General features: G+C 41.4%; 1 protein-coding gene across 4 annotated transcripts in view; it reads left to right on the top strand.

The window, feature by feature from the left end:
- PDE7B (phosphodiesterase 7B) overlaps positions 1 to 21517 on the top strand; it is a 150742-nt gene that overhangs the window by 62664 nt on the left and 66561 nt on the right. Inside the window, exon 1 of one of the 4 annotated variants that reach the window (XM_015858356.3) lies at positions 15601 to 16117. The exons of the other annotated variants lie outside the window; for them this stretch is intronic. Within the exon in view, the coding sequence (XP_015713842.3) occupies positions 15880 to 16117 (238 nt within the window). The 5' untranslated portion in view covers positions 15601 to 15879. Of the gene's footprint in view, positions 1 to 15600; positions 16118 to 21517 lie in introns of those variants that run through there. 4 annotated transcript variants of the gene reach the window in all.

Here is a 21517-nt window from a genome sequence, read left to right as displayed (position 1 = left end):
GGCACCTCTTTTTTTCCTGGTCACCACATGAGTCAGTGATGAGCTGCACCTTGTACCAGGCATACACCAGCCATACTGTACTGAACATAAGGAGACTCCAGCAGGTGAATGAATGTTTCCTGTCTAATGCAAGTAGGATGCAAATACAAGAGCATTAGTAGTTTCTAAGATCTTCTCACATTCCTATTTTTCAGACATCTACTGGATTTTCTGACTAAAAGTGAGCAAGAAAACAAGCAATTTGTACCAGGCACAATGCTGAAGTGTTGTCAATGTCAAATCAAAGCTAAGTGAGAGTTTTCAGGGTCCTACCCTTGGATTTTAGCACAAAATCCTATCAGGAATTCCTAAATCCCTTTTCAGGAACATTTTTCTGATCTAGTCCTTGATGTCTTGATAGCCTCTGTTGTGTACTTACATTCAATAAGAAACAGATAAGTCTCATTTGCAATAAGCATGCACAACAGCTGTAGACTGCTTTGGATCATCAACAGTCTTTAATTATTAATAAAAGTATTATTAGTGGTTAGTCAAATGGCTGGGAAGATTACTTTTTTTTCTAGTCGTACATGTTCTTAATGTAATAACTCAATATTTAAACCATAATAAATGCAAATCCCATTACAATTTGCACATTATATGGCTAAATAGCTAAATAAATAGCATAGTGATTTACTCCTTCTATTAAAGAATATCCTGAAAACTTCTTTCAAGAAATTCATGTCTTGTTCTTTCACTCTATAAAAGGTGCTTTGATTCTGTCACAGTATAAAATCTTACTGGACAAACTTCATTCACTTTATCTTCTAATCCATTTTTATCAAACATTTTAATGATAATATCTGTGGTTTTAATGACAGTTTTCAGTCTTTATTATTTACAAGATCTAGGGCTAATCTGAAATGTAATGTTTCACTGTATTTGAGAGTGTCTGATCACAGTATATAAAAGACTTTTTTTCCCAGTGGAAGACATTTCAGCCTTTGTACTTTGCAAATAGTATTAAGAAGAACTTGGAATTAAATCAGTGCAAATCAGAAATATGCACTGAGACTTCTTGAATGCATCTTCTGCTTTGTCTCTCAGAGGAAAACTTGCCCCTGCATTCCCCAGCTACATTATCATATGCTATAAAGGAAGAAGCACAGTGCATGCAGTCAGATTATTCCCCCCAGGAGTTCCCTCTGGTAGAGTATGTCAAAGTACTCCCAGCCATCAGTCTGTCAGGTCTGCTTGGATGTTTTGGAAGACAGTGTGCTCTGAATGAGAATGCAACAATAGTAGGCTGAATTTTCAGCAGCCAGCTCTGATAACTCAGATAAACAGTCTTCTTGAGGTAAGAAATGACACATAACAGAGGTTCCTGCCTTAGACGCCAAGGTTATTCGTCATGTAATTGGATATTGTTGGAGAAAACCATAATTAACCCAGATTTAAAGGCATACGGCCATCTAGTTATTATTTGTGGTCAAAGATAATTATTCTCTGCTGAATCTACTTTCATCTTTCCTATTCATTTACCTTTAAGAGATGTGACCTAACCAGATCTTACTTAAACAAAGCTGTGATTTCCTGGCTTGGTGATTATTGTTATATTACAGACTTGGCATTCCTGGAATTTCATTGCTACGGCAAAGTAAAACTTACATTCGTCTAAATACAGAAGTCTGGGAGGTTCTCAAGTGGCAGAAGTGAGGAACATGTACTTCCTCCAGCAGATGCAGAAGTAGAGTAGCTGTAGTAAATACCTGCTGTTGCCATCAAGTTCTGCCTACACATCAGCCTATTTCATCCAACAAGTATAATAAAAACTCTGGCTGACATTCAAGTTGGGGTAATTGATAACTGTGCCTTAATTTGCCAGCTTGGCTGGCCCTGGGCTGCCCCAGTGCTGGAAGCCTCACAAGACCCAGGGAATCTGCCTCTCCTGTCCTCACCTCCCTCTCACTCCTGTTTGTGCTGTCCAGCTGCATTGCTGTCCCTCTGCTGTTGTTGTATTAGAGCTGATTCCCGGTAGTCCTCATCTGCCCCTAGGGACCGTAATGAAAGTTTTAATCACTCCATGCATTGGCTGACTGAGGAGATTTTAGGACATAGCTGGCTCAGCCGGCCCAGTGTGTTGAGGCAATTGGTCGTCAGGAGGACTATCTTCTGCTTCCAGGAAGCAAAGGACTATCAGATCACAACAGGTTCTAGCTCCTGCCCCTAGGGAACAAACAGATGAAAGCTCGCAAAGTTACACCGAACAAAGTAATTCCTCTGGCTCGAGCCAGCTGCAGATCCCAGCAGCCTTCTCCCTCACATCTCTTGGCACCAGAAAATTGATACATCTTCTCATTCAATTCTTTGCTGAATCATGTGATAGGAAGTCAAATTCCCTGCTGTGCTTACCCTCTCATATGCGAACACACACTTTTGTGTTCCTCATTATAAACATCCGCAAACCGTCCTTGTAAGCATTACAAAACCTTAACATAAATGCTATACACTACCTTTAAAGATAGAATATTGTTTGAAACAGCTTCTTGGTTGTTCATTTTCTTTTTCAGATGCTTAGCATATAATATGTTCTTCCTTAATGGCTACACAAATAAATGAGGCTTTGGCTTTCCTCCAGATATTTTTCCATTGTTGAAAGGAATATCTGTTTTTAGACTCTTTCCCGTTTTTCCGTAAAGGTAGCCTTATCTTCTTGGTCCATCAGTAACAGTTCGTTACTGATGTGGAACTCAGGCTCTTTGAGGTAGCCTTTCCAGTAACTACTGTTACTGTCATCAGTTGTCCCTTGAAACCTGGGACATATAAATGAGATTCAATGCAGTTTCTTAGGCTGATATAGGAAACAATCTACCAGAGTTCTTTGGAGATAGATATTTAATTTTGTTGGCCTGTCACTATGGAATAGCTGTTAATATTTCTAAGCCCTTTTTTGGGTGGCTGCATATGGAAACCAATAACTGAATGAAGTTTTACACTGTTTTTGGTGACTGAAGCTGGAAAAAAGTTTTTAAAAGACTGATACTGAACTCATATGGTATCAAGACTCATTTAGCATCAAGACAGATATGGTTCTGGGATTGTTTAGTAATGCTTTATGCATAAGATCCAACATTTTTCATGTAGGACTTTTTGTGTGTGTTTTGTTTTGTTTTTTTGTTGTTTGGTTGTTTTTTGGTTGTTTGTGTGTGTGTGTGCATAGATGCAACATATTAAGTACATTTACAATGAAATTATTAAAATTATTGATAATCTCCTTCTTGTGAAGCCATTTACTGCATTCTCTCAAACACATTATTGCATAGGAAGGAATTTTATCTAGGAGAAGGAAATCAGGCAAAAGGATTTTTAAAGCAGCAGGCAGTAAGTAATAAAAAGGTATGAGAATATGTTTGTGAAGTAAAGAATGCAAATTAGGGGTCTGAGCTCTAAGTAAATAATGTATGTATATTGCACAAGTTGACAGTGGTAAATTGTGTTTACTGATGACACATAGCATCTTGAGAGGAGCAGTATGCTTTCTCCTTATCTCTTTTGTACCTTGATATGTCCACTGTAAGAAAGCTTGTAGCTGAGATGTTCTGACAGCCAACAGAAAGACATGGGCATTCTATGAGCTCTTTTCAGCTCGTATTATGGCAATTTAAATTCATCGTATAAATCAGCAAACTATTTCTGTTTGTTCTTTTGGAACAAAGTACAGCTAGCTCAAGAGTTTCCTCTTCTACTAGAAGGAATAGGAATGAGAATAGTGAAGAGAGCATTAAGAATTCAAGAGGAATCACGTATGAAGAATCAGACATCCAGGATACTTTTTACTTGTCTTTTCTAAATATTCGGATGCCATTCTACTGAGTAGCCATGTTTAGAAACAGCAGGTTCTATTCATAGGGGGAAAAGGAGTTTTAAAATACCTGGTTGCAACTGGTGTTCAACCTTAGTTTTTAAAAATGAGCACAAGTAGTTCAGCCAGAGGAGCAAAGAGGAGGTCTCATGTTGCTTCACTTAATTCTCCATGTCCTACATCTGTGCATGTGGGAGTGAATGTGTTTGCCTTGTCTTTCTATGAGTGTACATACACACACTGCACATACATGAGCAACAGTACGGGTGGATGTTTCTTGGAAAACATGCAGTGCTCATTCAGAAGTACTGAGTGAATGGGAGGTACTGTCTGCATGTAAAAGACATTCTGCACAGATAAAGATGATAAAGAAAAATCATTACATTGGAAATGTTATTTGAATGCTGATAATGTTCCATGTGGGAGGAATTAGTCCAGCCAAGAAACACGATACTACATATTTAATGAAATTTGGCTCTGTAAGGAATGATGATGCCTTTTACTTAGATATCATGCCATTTCCAGGATAACTTAAAACCTCAGGCTATGATTTTATGATACCAGCATGCAATGTCTTGAGAAGATAAACTTTTTAGTCAGGCAATACTTACTCATTAATTTCTGAAAATCAGTTAATTTTGGTTGCTTCAAACTGGATTGCCTGGAATCAGGATGCCCAAATTGTCAGTGTCCTTGGAAACCTACTGCTTCTACATTTTAAAATCTCTTGATTCGTGATGAAAAGAGTTTTAATATATTCAAATGCTTTTTAATGTAGCACAGCTGGAGGAGTTCTGTGTAAACTCTGAGTAAAAGTTAACAAGAAAATGAAACAAATACATTCTGTAGGGTGGAAAGTTGGTATTAAGAATGATGATTTTTAAGATATTAGTATTGCCCAGGGCTGACCCATTGTTACTTTCAGATTGGATGGGACGGTCTTTTTCTTACCCAAGGACAAATGCATCTGGAGCAGAATGACCATATACAGGGTTTTCTGTCTCCCTACCTTGTTATTCTGCATATCTTCATACTGATTAGTTCATGTTGAAAGGGGTTTAAACATTACCTTCTCTCAGAGATGCTCACCCCCTCCACTCAGCACACAGAGCAAATGGGCTTGCTTCAGCATCAGCAGCATTTTTTCAGTAGTAAGCTGGAAGGGAAAAGATCTATTGCAAGTGACTAAAGTGCTGTAGCACGCAGTGGTGGTGATAGGCCATGTGGGGCAATTTCTGACAGCGTGAGCAATTTGAGCAGATCTGGCTGCCAGAGCATCTCAGCCTCCAGACAAACCTGTCTTTGTCTGACACGAGCTAAGCTGCAGGTGTAGGCTCTGGCTGCTGTCCCTAACTCTTCAGTTGATCTATAAGCTGCATTAGGGGCTGAAATAATAGATGAAGCAGATGAACACTCTTCACTGCTGTAAATCATGGGAAATGCCATGTCCCAGATAGTAACAGCACCTTCATTGCTTGTGACTATTAAAGATGATTCTTAGCATTGGTCCTCAGCCTACTTTTCTGAACAAAATATTACTTTTGCCACTATATTTTAAAATTTCCCTCATAATATAGTCAAGTTACCTGGATAAATCTAGCCTTGTATCCACCCCTTTTTACTAGTGGTCACTCCTCAGGCATGCATGGAAAGCAGAGCTAGTAGCTATTACTTTAATTGTAGCAGTTCCCCCACCTAGTAGGCCAGATGCTGTTAGCAAGACTACACAAAATGAGAAAAGAGAAAAAACATGTTCAAGTGCAGAAGGAAAAAAAGTCTTTAAAATACTTCTTCAGAATAAAAGCAACTATAGATGCTGGAGACTTGTCAATAGCAAGGGGACTGAGACACCTGGGCACTCCTGATGGCTCTTGAACATTGTGCCTGCTGCTGTGGGCTTTGGTGGTGGTTGCAAGTACCCTGTCCTAGTAATCACCTGGCCCAGAAGGCTCCACATGTGTCCTGCAAAATGACACTCAGGCAAGGAGGTCAGCTGGGGATACAGAACACATCCAGAGGTCATGCAGAGCTGCCACTGCTACACAGCATGACTCACAGACACGGCAAGGTGACAAACTCCTACTCAATTCCCTGAAAAAAACACCATCATTTATGAAGCTGGCTAGCACTGCTACATTTCAACAGGCATTTGTTGTATTTACACCCTTCCTTGCCAGTTACACTTGAACTCTAAGGGTGAGAAGATAGATAGCTATAAATCTTCATGGTCCATAAAAACTGTTTGAGAACGGATCCTTAAAAAAGCATCTGATACTATACTGTGTAAAGGTTCATTATTCCTAGTTTATTTGTATCTGATTTCCTACTCTAAGGTAAAGTAACATATCAGTCCATACTGGCTATAAGAAAAAAAGGTACCATTTTCCAATGTGGCAGTTATAGGAGGCTAAAAGCCAACTAGTTCTGGTTTCCTAATCAACCAATACTATCCAGTGTAGTGTGGTTATTTTGCAGCTTACATCTCTGGCCTTCTTCCCAGAGAAATCAAGGGCAAGTGAGAAAAGAGAAGTAGGCTTCAGATCTCATCCCAGCACTGAGTTGTCTCACGTGGCCAGCCACAGAACCAGGAGGATCTCCTGAGTTTTGGCAGCTTAGATACAGCCAAAGGAATTTCTTAGGATCACACAAAGTAATGTGTGATAGAGCAGGGATTTGAATTCATGTCTGCTCTGAAAAGAAGCAAACTACTTACTAAGAGTGTCTGTAATGCATGGCTGATATTTTGGATGCTCTTGTTCTGACATCTGTGGAGATGTAAGACCATTACAAAAGCACAGTTCATTGTCCTTTATTTCCCCATAGAGACTGTCTAAAGGAGAGGGAAAGGGAGTGAATACCATTAATAAAATGAAACACCATAAATAAGAGTAGATATTGTGACAACTGCTCTAAAAGAGACTCTTTCACTTATTCTCTTAACTTATGAATATTCATACAGACATTATCATTGCTGTTTTCCAGAGCTTCAAAGTCTGAATTTGTAGAATTTATACTTTTCAAGCAATATTACTGTCATGTTTAAGTAGGTAATGGGCAAACCTCAAAGCTCTGGTGAGTCTGTTTTATTCAAATAAATAGTTAAAATTCAGTTATTGCATTTTATATTAGGATCTTGGAGTATAGACGGAAAACCTAACATCAGGATTTTCTCATGAGATTCTCTTCCTTGGCAACAACTGAAGGGTAGCACTTTCAGGACTATTCTCATCCTTCCACTTCCACAGAAGTTGAGAAGCTCAGCTGACACCAATATTTATTTATTTAGAGAGCAATGAAACACTTGAAAAAAAGAAGAAAAGTTGAATTTCTGCCAAAGATGTGACAAAGTCACTAAGTAGTTGTTGATGAGTGAACGTTATAATTTAGTGCATTTACATTGCCCCAAATGCTACTCCAATATGCATCACTGGGATTTAGGTGCAAGCAGCCTACCCAAATACCAGCACAAAACTTGGATGGTTAGATTGTCCAGCTGTTTTCCTGTGGCTCCTATTTGGGCCAAAGGAAAGATATAGGGAAGAATAACTGCAGTAGATACCTACAAATTGCTGAAGCTATATGGTTCTCTTTTGCATTTCATCCTAGACCATTTATTTCTTCATAGTTTACAGTTGGGTTAACAGAGAAACTCCTGCCAGTTCCTTTTACTGTGGTACATCCCAGTCCATTGGTCCCATCTGCCAGAAAAGATTAGAAAAATACAGAGCTGTTAGGGCTGTTCGGTTTGGGGTTTTTACTGCTAGTGTTGGTTCAAAACTATTTCAGAGCACTAAAGAGATGCTATCAGATCTTCCTGTCTCTTCTGAGCTATGTACAGCATTCCTGTACACCACTGATCTCTTTACCCAAATACATGCTTATCCCTCCATTCACATTCTATTGTGCTTGCCCTTACTTCCATATACTTTCAGACAGAAAAGTTTCATAGATTGCCAGAGTTAACTGAAAATTTTTCAGTGGAGTAATTTTGCAACACAAAAGACAGTGTTCATTTTTTTTTACTTAGAAAAAAATGTATTTTTATTAACATTTTTTTCAGTGAGGGAAAGTTGCTTCTCATTTTGTTAAGAAAACAACCAGCACCACATTCTGACATTTTCTGGTAATTTACTTCTCTATTGTTTTGTTAATTTATTTAGTCCTTAATATTCTAAAATATTTATTCAAATGTTATTCAAATACCAGGTTAAATGTTATTCAAATATCAGGTTATAGGATCTAATGCAATGTTTTAAAGTTTTCTCAGCAGAATAGCTGATAGGTCAAAAGAAAAAAATATATATTCTCCAAGGTAATTTATTGCATATTTTTTAATTCTGATGATGATCATTTGGTTTTAACTTATAATTTCTTAAAAATAAAACCAAAGTCACATTTCCGTAAATCAAATTCTGCTGTCCAGATTGCAGCTGCTAATGCTGTTTTTATTACGCTAGCAATTGTATTCTGAACTAAGGAAATTTGTAAAAAGAAAATGTAAAGGAACCAGCAGGCAGTCCTAGATGAGCATGCACTTCTGTTTGCACTTTGACTAGAAAAGGAAGTATATGTTCATGCAAAAATGAGACTTAAATAAGTATTTCCCCTTGGAGTTATACAAGCACATGTGATGGCACAGTTGGAATCCTGAGAATTAGCTTTTAAGAAAGCAGCTGATGCAGATGGCAAATGTCAGCAAAGGAGATGCAGTTCATTTTCCAATTTGCTGGCATAGGAAACTGGTGGTTTAATAGAGTAATAGGCCAACTGATGTTTGATGATTTTTTTTCCACATAGTCACACAATCTGGTAAAAGTTACATCACTTCCTTGCATGCTAGTCCCACTAAATTCTTTCCTGTGCCAACGTTCCAGCGGAGGCTGGAAATACCAGAGGATTTCTTTCCCTTTCTGTAAAGCCAAACTTAATGGCGGTTGAAACCAGTTTCATCTGGTATTACTTGAACACTGTTATTATACTTTAAAATAACAGCAAATCTATGTAATGGGTTTCATTGAAGTGCATAAGAAGATCCTGATAAAAATAACAGAAGTCATTTTACTTATTTGATCTACACAGAGTATTCCATTAGGAAAAAGCCAACATTAGCAAGAGGATGAACTACACCATCATTTAGACTTTTTTACTCTAACCATAGGATGCAGGAGCAAAGGCTCTGTAACATCTCCACTTTTCAGAATGCTGAGGCTTGTGAATAGAGCTACATGGAAAGTGAATACGAAACTGGAGAGCAGAGTCCCTGACTCCTTTGAGCACTTTCCTTAGCTAAAAGAAGCACACAGCAATCTCTTCTAGTCAATTGCTCTGAGTACAGTCAGTACCTTGCAGACTTAAAAAACGGTGACATTTTGCCAAGTCTGTACTTATAGAGACAAAACAGTGCATATCATTCTAAGAATCTGATCTTGATTTCCGAATTACGAATTTTCAGAGCGCAAAAGCAAGTGGCTGAAAATGTGTGTGGGAGCAACCACTCTCATGTTTACCTCTCTCTTCTCCCAAAGGCATCTGAAAAGTTTGTTGTTGTTGTTGTTGTTGCTATAGGCTCTCTGTCAGTAGAGGACAAGTTACACAGAGCAACCAAAATGTCTTATAACTGGGAGATGTAGTTACTGGTATGCCTTGTAATTGACTTCATGTACGATATTGCAAGCCTTAGAAAAATAGTTCAAATTAGAGGGAGTCCCTGGGTTTGGAAGTTTTGAGCAGGTAGTTAAAGTCAAAAATCCTAACAGATATCTTAGGAAACATGTGGGTTTACATATGCTCAGGATATCTTTGAAGGTGCACTACAGCTGGAACTACATTGCTGTGAGCAGCGTGCCCAATAAGTCAGTTTTTCCAGAAAATGTCCCTTCCATCTGCCAACCCATCGGATGCCTTTAACCAATTATGGATAGATTTTTCTCCTAGACTACCTACTCAGTGTCTTTTCTTTCTGCAGCATCAAGATTACATTTGGAGTGGAATCTCTAATGCAGGAAAAGAACTAACATGTTTCTGTGACTATCAATGCAGTTTGACAGCACAGTCTGAAAGTACCAGAGCAAGGGTGACACCAGAAGTCCATTGTTGCTAATTCCACTGGAGCTACATTTACACAGATGCATTTGTAAGAACCTCTAAGAGCTTGGTTACAAGTAAATATAACCTGACTTTGCTGTTGTGAGGATCTAGGTCAGAGGGAGCTTGTTTATTCAGTAGTACATTTGTGCATCGGTTAGACCTTTCCCACGACTTCCCTGTATCTCTTGTCCATCCCTGCACCAAACTGCACACACTGCTGTCACGCAAGATGAAAGCATGGAAAAGCTGAAAGGAAAAGATGTGTAAAAGCATTCTTTCAAATTGTTGCCATAGTTTTCAGACACTTATGTCCCAATTGAGAGAATATATACACACATCCTCAGCTTTAAAGATGAAGTAATCCTTTTGATTAATTGAGAATGTTCAACTACATAATACCAGTTATGTATTTAAGAGATACACATATCTCATCTGATTAGTCTCTTTCTCTACTGAGTCTTTTTTACTTATTCACAAAAAAAAAAAGGAATACTGACAGATGATGCAGTTGTTACTGTTACGAGGTTATTAGAAAGACAACTAGCCTTTCCAGTATCCTATTTAATAGGTTACTGTTTTCTGCCTACATTTTCAATTAGATGCAGCAACTAAAGCAGTCAGTCAGATACATCATTCAGTAAAGTTAGACATCATAGTGATGGCAACTTCCTTATTTCTCCTTCAGCAAAAAATGAGAGATCAGAGTCTTATTTTTATTGTTTTCTTATCATTGTTTATTAAGGTGAGATGTCTTTGTTATCTCTTATGTCTGTCATTTCCTATAAAGCCCCATAGAATGTGGGAGATTTGAAACTGAACTTTTAATTCTCCAACGCAGGCAATGGAAAAATTACACAACCTCACTGTTTCCAATTAGTTATGGACTTCTGTTTATTCCTTTACCACAAACATTTTTGCTTAGTTAGTAGTACAAATTGTTAATCATAAAAATGTGTTATCTCATATGTGCTAAGAATGAAAAAAGAACTGACTCCTTGCTCTACAGAACTCAAGCAATCCATCTTCTTCCATTTCCAAAACCTTTTCCAAAGGAGTGTGCTCGAGTATCCACAGTAATCAAAGCATTACTGTAAAACTATTGTCTGTCTTTAACATTTCCCAGTAGGTGAAATTCTCAAGGAGCGATGCTGTGTGCAGCCTGGGTAATAAATAGTGCGTCCTACTATTCCCTTAGAAATTCATCTCTCTACGCTTAACACCAGTATGGTACCACAGGATGGCAGCAGGTAAAAACAATCTCCTAGAATGTAGCATGAGTACACATTAAAAGAATGGTAAAAATAAATTAAGAATTGGTAATAAAAAAAAATAAAAAAATAAAATGATATCAGGGTTGGAGGAAAAATTCTGATGTAGAGCTTAAAGAATTTAGTATGTACAGCCTAGAGCAAAGACATAGCAATTGTCCCCAAAGAAATACAAAATTATTCCTATTTAATGAGGCAGTGGTGAGAACAGTAGTAGCTAAGAGTCACTGTTTGTATTAATAAGAAAGAAACTAAAATAGGCATCTGAAATAAGACAAAAGTGAGGTAATGAATAAGAAAAATTATAGTAAGATTGTTAGAGCAGTGGAGGAACAGGAGGTCGTCTTTAAAGCAGGAGGTCGTAAGCTCTGAGCAGCTCTGCCTGCTTATGTTTCTTCTGTCATGTTCTCCATGTCTCTCCAGCAATTTGTTCCCTTGTCCTTTCTAAACGTTGTGCTCTCCAGTGCTCCTTCTATGCTGCCCTACAACTGTGCTGCACATTTTCTTCTTGATGTGTAACAGCAGCATCCCACCATTCCAAATATATTTTCTTTAGTTCACATCACACCCGTGAAGCCTTCTAAAAGTTTAAGCCATTGATGTTATCACCACTTGGTTCTGACCCTAGGCAAATGCCTGTGCTATTGTCTCTGTACAAGTCTACAACCCCAAGGACAGAGGCAAAGGCATAGTTTTCATAAGTGATTATTAATTTAAGATGATTCTGCTAATGAGTGCCATCTAAAGACACATTCTTTATACTTTCTAAAAATCAGCGCCTTATGGTCTTTGAAACTGGTGCCTAATATTTGGACCACTTATTCAGTGCTTGCTAATCAGTTTAGAAAGATTTAGTGGTCTTTTTTTCTATTATTTCTTTTTAATAATGTACAGTACAAACAGATAATATCACTATTTTTTTTCAGGTATACACTTGGAAAAGCCTAACTGTAAGTTGTGACACAATGTGGTAGTACAGGTTAGATGATGGAATAGATGATTTCTACTGGTGATGAATTTGCTATGCTAACAATTTGTGCCATTTTTCCAAACACTGGCTCTCAAAAAGTGACAGGAATAATGGAATATAACTTCTCCTTTACATCGCTTCCTCAATACAGAAAGGCACAGATGCCTGCACTCTAAAGCAGCTGTCAACAAAGCTGCAGACTGGAGGTCCCAGCATCACTTACAGTACTGGCAAGCAGGAGGAGGTCGCTGCTGGGGAATGAAGCTTGGGGAGAAAAGCAAAAGGAAAAGGCTGGGGGACTAGGGGGAGAATCAAGGATCTTTCTTCACCATTCTTTTTCTACAGCTTTTGTGTATCTGGCCTGATTTGTTGTGGGAGAGCTGTTGGAGACTGTATTTGGCACAGGGTGGGATAGCTCAAAGCCAAAAGGATGGTGCTATTGCCAGTTTAAACCATGGCTTTTCTTCTTCCTCTTTTTTTTTATTTCCTCTTTTCCCCTCCCTTCTTTTTCTTTGAAGAAAGGAAAAGAAGAAAGGGAAGAAAGGGACTTGCAATGAAAACCAGAGCACTGGGTTAACAAAGGCCCTGCAGGCTTCAGTGGGCTGGAAAGATACACGAGGCACTTCCTCTACCATCTGGCCTGAAACTCTGCTGCTGCTGCTCTTGGTACATAACTTTGGAGTGAATAAGCAAACAAGTAAAACTTTTTAAGACACACCAATTATGCAACACCAGCTATTAATCTGTCATCTTACTCCCTTCTCTTTTCTCCAGCCACAATATTCCTTTTTGCAAGTCTTTTCCAGTTCTCATGTCTACCTGTGATATGAACTGCCTTGTTAGGTTTCCAGTCTCAACTCTACTTTCCTATCCTTGGCACTGCTGCTTGGTATGGATGAGGGCCAGAGCCAGTACATTCATATTTCTCTTGTCATCACTTGTGCTTCTGTGACTTGGGAGTCTCAGAGAAATGCAATTAGCAGCAACAAAGTGATCTGTCACTGTGCAAAGATTCCCTTCCAATGTGGTTGAAGTTAAGAAGGCAAAAGAGAAGTTTTAGATGAGATGATTTTGCTCAAGACCTGCTTTAAAAAACTGTCACAAAGGGCTGGGTACATTTCTGTGTAGGAGTATGTTATGTTTTATTTCTGATGGTTTTCCTCAAGTGTGATGAGAAGTGTTATATTGAAGTCACATCTTCAAGTTGTGTAAACCGTCACTGCACAACTCAAGTCAGAAAAGTCCAGAACTTAAAATATCTGAAGATTTTATCTCTGGATGGTCTTTGAGAGTGATGCTACAGTTGATTTTTGGGACTGAAAACTTCATAGCATAGACTATAGAATCATAGGATCATTAAGGTTGGAAAAGTCTTCTAAGATAACTAGTCCAACCATCAAACTATCATCACCATATCAATAAACCGTGTCCCTAAGCCTCCCTTAAACCTCCGCTTTCTTGTGAGCAGTGCTTATGCGGTTCCATTATGACAAAAAACAAAGTCAATCAATCACAGCAAAAACCTTGGATGAGTTAAAGATAATCACTTGACCTAGGACAGAACTATGCAGCAGGCTATACTGTCCCTTTGGTTTCTGACTGGCTTCTTGCTTTGCATCTGTAGAATTATAAACAATAAAGTATGACAAATGCTTCACTTCTCACTGCCTGAATGTACCCACAAGGCAGGTACCTACCCAAGTGACACAACTACTGCTGGCACTAAATTTTCACTGCTTTAATGATATAAAACAATGCTGTCAATTTAGAAAACTCTGAAGATTGCTTATTGCTACCATCAGGAGTTCTGGTGGTTAAGCATCTAAGTGTTCAGATATCCATCTGAACATGGGGCTGGGCATCTGCAAATACATTCTCTTCCAAGATTCCTGGTATTTGTCGTATGCAGTCAAGCTGGAAATGCTACCAGGATGGCCTTTCTTTCGTGGTGTTCTATCACTTCTGATCTCTGTTGCAGCTGGGAGCAGGAAGTGAAGATGTAAACAAAGATGAAAAACTGTAGCTGAAAAATAAAGTTAATGGAACTTCTTGTACATCAAAGCCAAAACAGAGCAGTTTGGGTTTAAGGTGTAATTCACTCAGTACTATGCTGACATCTCCTAAGCCATTTGTATTTCAGTTTATCCTTCTCTAAGAGAAACAATATTGCTTTAAAAAGCAATTGCACACCATCTACCAATATGAAAAACTTAAAATACCACAAGAAACCGTATAAATGAGAGAAAAAAACAATCGTTTTTGATGCTATACATCACTGTATGAATGTGTTAATGTTGTGCTACTGTACTGTGTATCATCTATTTGTTTTCTTTGTTCTTAACCCCTTTGTTCCGAGTCAGGATATCCTGACGCTGAGGACACTTCAAAATAACAGTACAACAACAATGGTATAATTCTTTGGAAGCACTTCATCATTTTCAAGACACAGGCACCTGAGAGCATAGTGGGGACTGCAGCCTGCAGACAGAATGAGGACAGCTTCCGTAAAATGCTGGGGCAGCCAGTTTGAGGTGGGAGCATTCAGACGAGCATGGCGGAGGGTCCCAGGACAGAGGAAACACTGTGCTGCTTTTGCTGCCATTGCCACGAGGAGGAAGGGCTTGTGCACAGTTTGCTACATGAAGGGTATTTGGTCATTTTGAGCCCATTTTCTGGGACTCTTCTCTGTTTGCAAGTTTGTTTTCTCCACCTGGAGAAAAGAAAGAACATCAACTGTAACTCAGAGAAAACAAATATATGTGTGGTAGGAGGTATTATAATGCCAACTAAGATCCCATTAAGTATGTTTTCTGTGATCTTACTGAAGCCTAATTGCTGGTACAGGAGACCACCCTTTGGCCCCCTGCTGTAGGGCTGGTCTACAAATTAGCAGCACTTTGTTTAAAGGTGAAACAAAAGTGCTGGGCATAGTGAAGCACCTCCTGCTCCTGGACGAGCACTTGCCCAGGCATCTGTGCCTTGGTTTTAAGGCTACGGAGCGAATAATTGTGTTCTCACTGGAGCTTGCGAGCGATCACTGCCACCAGGCAGTGTCCTAACGTGAACCCTGAATGGTGGAGCTCGCGACCAAAATAACGGGGCAAATCCCCCTTACCCAAAACCTCACTTTCAGCAGCACGTTGCCCCCTGGCCCGTCGGGCTTCTTTCGCTTTTTTCCCCTGGGCCGGAGCCTCCCCCTTCCACCGCAGCTACCGCTGGGCTCAGCTCCATATGCCGAATCCCACGTACCCCTATAGCACCGCAGCGAGCCCTGCCGGGCCGAGGTGGCACGGGGTGGGGGGGGTGCCCTGTGGCAGCACCAGCCCCCGAGCGCGGCAAGGACACTGCCCGCCCAGCCCCGGCAGCGCCGGTTCCCCCCCCCCCACTGCCGGCAGCCGCGGCCGGAGCCCCCGCCCCCGCCCAGGGGCTCGGCTCTGCGCGGCGTCGGCATGAGCCGCGGCTCCGCGCCCGCCCGCCTGCTGCTTTGCCCCGGCTGCCGGCGCCTGGCGGCGGGCTGAAAGCGCGCAGAGGGCGGGCGAGAGCGGCGGACGGAGCAGCGCAGCCGGAGCCGGGACCGGGCGGCGGCGGGGCGCGCCCCCTGCGCGGGGCGGCGGCGGTGGGCGGCCGGGCGCCCCCGCCCCGCTCTGGATGCCGATCGCGGCTGCTCGGGCCGGGGGGTGGCTGCGGCTGCCCGGCGGGGGGCGCGGGGCAGGATGCCGGTGCTGGAGCGCTTCTTCCCCGCGGCAGAGCCGGGCAGGCGGAGGAGGACGGGGGAAGAGCCGATGCCCTTTCCCATGGGCAGCCTGCCCGGTTATCAGCAGGGGACCCTGGCCTGGGACTTGCCCGAGATGATCAAGATGGTAAAGCTCGTTTGGAAATCCAAGGGAGAGCTTCGCGGAGCGAAGCACAGAGGGGTTCTGGAGAGTGAGGATGCCCTGAGCGGCTCGGCAGGTAGGTCGGCTGCCCTCGGCACACCGCGCGGGGCCGGGGGCGCGGGGAGTCGGCCCGGCCCGTGTCGGAGTTGAGCCGGCGGATCGGGGCGGGCTGGAGAGGCGCGGGCCGGGGAGTGCTGCCCGGAGGGCGTCCGGGTTTGAAAACGTGCTTTTAGCGGCTGTCGGTTTCCCCCTCTCGGAAAGGGCGCACACGTAGAGTTTGAGCCCGCTCTGGGAGCCGGGTCCATTTGCTGATCGCGCTCTCTCCTGCAATCTGTTGCCTGCTTTTGCGAGCGGGGTGAGAAAAGTTCTGCGGCAAAACAGAGCGAGCGGCTCGGTGGCTTTGAGGCTGACCTCCGCCGGGCGGCCGGGCTCGGTGCCGGTTCGGGTCAGCCCCTCGGCCCGCAGGCAGCTCGGATGCGGAGAGCTCCGCGGGACCCCGGACCGGAGGTGCTGCAGCCGGCCCCACGCCCGGGGCTTCTCCGCTGCTTTCGCTGCGGCCGATGGAGAGCGTGGCTTCGCCATCCGAGCCGCCAAACTAAGCCTCGAACTGTGAGTGTGCGAGGCGCGTTCCACATGATGTGCCCGTGCTTCCAGCGCGGCCATGTGCAGCTCGCGGTGACAGCATTATGACTTACGTGCCTTAAATCGTGGAGTAACCCTGCCCCGACCCGCTGCTGCCTTTGAGCGTGGTATGTTACCGGCTGAAGAGCATGTGCTCTTCTCTAACCCTGTAAATCTCGTATGTCACATTTTTTCCTAACTGAGTTATGGGGTCATATGGCACCGTATCAAAAGCTTTATTGAAGTCCGGATTACATTTCTTGCCTTTTTGTTACATAGAAATCAGTTGTTATGTTAGCCTGGCACTAGTTACTTCCAATGAGCCAATCTCAGTTTTGCCCCTTACCCTGCTACGTCTTGGTTCAAAACCTTGTGCCTTCTGCTGAAGTCAAGCCCATTTGCCTACAGTTGTCTCAGTGCCCTGTGATGAAGCTTTTGATTCTCCTATCACCATACCACCCTGACTCAATAGACCACTGAAAGTCTGCAGCATGGTTCTTTGGAACCCCGTGTTATGTTTTCCCTGCAGCCTGGTCACTGAACTCTTTGGTGCCTTCGGTCTTGAGAGATTATATCCTAACTTTTTTCTGCTCTCTTCACTAAGTCCTTCATCTTACAGCATTTCCTACCGAAATCATTTAATTTCTCACGTGATGTGACCTTGCTGAAGAGGTTTCAAAGTGCTTGCGTGTATGTGTGTAACTGTACTTACAGACCTGAATGGTACACGTGTGTCTGTGCATCGCTTTTGGATGCCCACCAGTGCGGCCCAATTGATCATCTTAACATTATTTAACACATTTGCAGATTAACTAAGAAATGTGTGGTTCCCTTCTGTTGAGAAAAAGGGAAGATGCATTCTCAGAGTCCAAGGAAACTATACAACCGGCCAACCTACTGTTTGGGAATTGCTTCAATTTAAAAGAATAATGAGATTGTTGTGAATAAAGGGGAGGTGAAATGTTCAAATTGCTCCTTAAGACTTGGTGCAAATCAGCTGGGAATGCACTGTAGCCAGCCAGGGAGGTTGAGGTTTGTGTGGTGAATGGTGCGGGTTCAGAGATGGACCCTAATCAAACAGAACTTGAGAAATGCTGCATTGGTTACACCTCATGTATGAGTAATAGTGGTTTTCCAGTGTGCTTGTGCTAGATCTGGTGGAATTAATTTCATTAGGTAACAAATGAGATTCGCCTTCGGATTCCTGGAGGCAACTAAAAATGTGCATGAATGTACAGAGAGAGATTATTCCACTAGCAGGATATGAATAACTTGCATTTACTCAAGTGACTATTACTCGTATCCTGTGAAGGGACAGTTCTCTCCATGGTGCCAGATCCCATTTCATAACCTCAGTTGACTTGCAGCAGCACACATCAGAGCAGAAGATGACTGTAGCCCTCAATGCTTTAAATACGAATCATCAGAGAGTTTGAGTGAACCAGACCTGGGTTGCTGGTTTTTCCTCCTCAGCAACAGTCATGCTAGTAGTTTTCCCTCTTGTGGTTTCGTTTTAGTCACTTGAAGTACTCTGGAGTACGTGGGAAAACCAGTAAATGCTGAAATCCGGTGTGCTTAAGTAAGTGCCAAAGCAAAGAATGTAGAAATGGGGAAAAAGGAGAATCATTGGGAAAAATTGGTAGTGTGGGGCACTTGGTTTGATGTTCGTATCGTGGGTGTGGAAAAAAAACACACATGTAGCTTGCATCTTATAAAAAGGCACTACTTCAGTAGGAGATCAGGTTTTTTTTTTCAGGTGAAGCTAAAGCAAATAACTTCTGCCCAAGGTATTGCTGGTTAGGCAAATAAAGGTTGATTGTTCAGCAGTGGAGTTCAGAGCACTCTCCACATCAAGGGCTTTTTCATTTAAATTTGTAAGTGTTCATGTGATAACTCATGTTCAGTTATCACATGCTCATGAAACTATTTTGCTTACAGTAGAAGACGAGGAAATAGATATGGATTCTGGAAGGAAACTCAGGATTTCTGTCTTGCTTGATCATGTTATCAGAGAGTTTTCAGTCTTAGCAAAGCAAATTCCCTTGTCCTAGCCTGAGTGATGGCACCCAGCTTTGGGCTGTCTTTCTGGGAAGGGGAAGGAGAGCTATATGTGGGTGTGATATCAGTTCTGTGGATGGCAATGTCCTGGCGACCCATATAACTGTAAGTCATACCACATTCCTATTTCTTGAGGTAGCTTTCACAAAGCAAAGCTGTCTGTGTGTTCTGGGATCTTAAATTAAAGAACTGTATCTGGATCCTTCATCTTGTTCAGAATTTAGATTAAGGCACTGAATCTCCCTGCCAAAAGGTGTCTACAGTACATCATGCAGCTTACGGTTGGAACCCAGATCTCATAGATACTCACTACCTGGGATTTCTGTCTTTTTTTTTTTTTTTTTTTTTTTTTTTTTTTTTTTTTTTTTTTTTTTACCAAAGCAGTAACATTCACATCTCGAGTCCTTTCTTACTGCTTTTTAAAGTTGGTGTCAATTAAGACTGCAGACCTTTCTCCTGCTCCTGGCCTGCTGTTGCTTAGTAACTCTTTTATTTTCTTGTTTCAGTCCCCAACCAAATCAGTACAAAACCATGGTTTGGTGAGAACTTTCTTCAACTCTGCCAAAAGCCATTTAACGCATTCGGACTGGATATACGATAGTAAGAAAATGCAATAATGGAACATAATTAGTTTGAAGAGCATTGGGTGGGAAATGGGTTATGATTCACTGTCACTCGTTACGATGCTTTAAAGATTAATTGCAATGCTTTCTGCTTGAATAAAGTAACAACATGTGTTGATATTACTACAACTTAATCATTCCAATAATTCCGTATGGAAACCATGTTGTTGCTTTGTAGGGAAGTGCATTTTGTTTCTGGCCTTAACTTTATCACTCTTGTACAGTTCAGCAGATTAAACAAACCGGATCAGGGAACAGGTACTGGTCTGCCTTTAAGACTCTTCCTTATGAGCATTTGCAACCTCTTAGATTTACAGCGATCATCCCAGATAACTCCAGAGAGACATTCTGTACTGTTTGAGTCTTGCACATGTGCAGGCATGCAAGGCTTTCAGAGAAAGCACAGTGGTACTTAGAATTCTTGAGGTCCTCTGCGACACCAATCTCTGTGGGTTTTTGAAATAGCTCTGAATGTATTTTTCCACCTATCTCTGTCTGTAGATGTTTTCTCAGAAATGCAGGTTCTGATTCATGCGTGCATCACACTCATCCTTAACTGATGAGTCCCTTTGCCTTGAGGAGGAAAAACAAGCAGTACCAAGCATCACTCCTATTACAGTTTGCTTCTGGAAAAATCTCCTATTATTGGTGTGTCCACTTACTTCCCCTCTTCAATCAACTGTCTCCTTTCCTACTTGAGAGTTTATTAAAATGTCTCGACATTGTCTGAGCCGTGCTGCACACCAGGCCTTGCTCCTTCAGACCTTACTGCTGCATGCTGAGCAGTTCTGTGACAGACCTGTTGGAGAGGTCAGAGTTAAATCATCTGTTTGCGTCTTCAGTGGTTGCTCAAAGCACTTCCCAAAAGTTATTCACAGGACCTCTTAAGACTCAGTTCTTCCATGATAACCGAGGAAATGCGCTTCCAACTCCTTTTTCTTTTGCAGTGAACAGCTCTTAATCATGCTGTGCTTGTTAAAATAAACTTCATGCTTCCCCTTCCCGTCATTACTTGCTGAATCATATTTAGCTGTGACGTCCTGAAACTCGTGCATGTTTTTATAGTCCCGTTGCAGTAATTAATAAGCATAAAATGATTAAAATCTGAATCATTTAATGCCAAACAGGGGCTAGCTAACTACTTAGAAATCTCATCATTCTGTGTGGTTGCTGTTGAGCTTGTAGGTACCACAGATGTAGATCCCAGCAATAAATGAAGCACAAAAGCTATCAAATGGCATTGTTTCGGCATCTGACCAGTTTATTCTGTTATTCCTTAGGTTGAAAACAACTTGCTTTGTGCCCAGCTGAGAGGTGCACAGCAGGCAGAAAGGCTGATGTCTTTCTGAAGTTAGGTTGTTGTGGGTTTTTTTTAAGGCTTACACTGAGTTGTTAAATCCATTACCCTTAGTAGAGACAAAGAATGTGACTTTGATAGAATCAAGGCTACCTGTGGCAACCTTGTTTTCTTTCCTACTGTTATGTTGAAACTCCAGTGCCTGAGAAAAGGAAATAGACTTTTTTGTATTCTTATGAAGAGATGCTTAACTTAGTGGAACTGTATATGGTGATCTCACTAAGAACAGTGAAATGAGTTTGTATACAGTATTGCTGTCGTGCTGTGTGTATGTAGACCATGTGATAAAATACTTAGGATTTGGAGCACATCCATAGGTAGTCCTTGTCCAGCTTAACACTGCAGCTTACTGACTGAACACAGCTTAGTAACATTTGTAATTTGGAGTTATGTGTTTGTTTTCAAAATGCTTTGGTAGCTGGAGAATTTTCTTCAAGGGTCAAAAAACAAAACAAAAACCTTTTGGAGACATTAAATCATGGTCACTGTTTAAATTCTAGTCTCATTTAAGGAGCTCTTCATTTAGAATTACCTTCAAAATGCCATTAAGAATGAAATTCTGAATTGATATTAGAAGTCTTTCATTTACATGGAATATGTCAAAGTTAGTTGATGTTTGTCCACCAAGCTCTGGATTTATTTAGGTGGTGAAAATTTTCACTGAACTATACCTCCTAGAGCGTTTTTTGAGGCCTCTTTGCTACTTAATTCTTACGTAAATTTTCTGTTGTGCATTTGGCAGCATTTGGGAATATTTGGAATTAAGTGCTTGACCTGAGATAAACAGTAGAAAAGAAATAATCCAAAATTGTCAACA

The sequence above is a fragment of the Coturnix japonica genome, chromosome 3, assembly GCF_054131305.1.
Source record: "Coturnix japonica strain WE chromosome 3, WE-NBRP24, whole genome shotgun sequence".
NCBI classification, from domain to species: Eukaryota; Metazoa; Chordata; class Aves; order Galliformes; family Phasianidae; genus Coturnix; species Coturnix japonica.
This window is presented reverse-complemented; position numbering and strand designations above follow the sequence as displayed.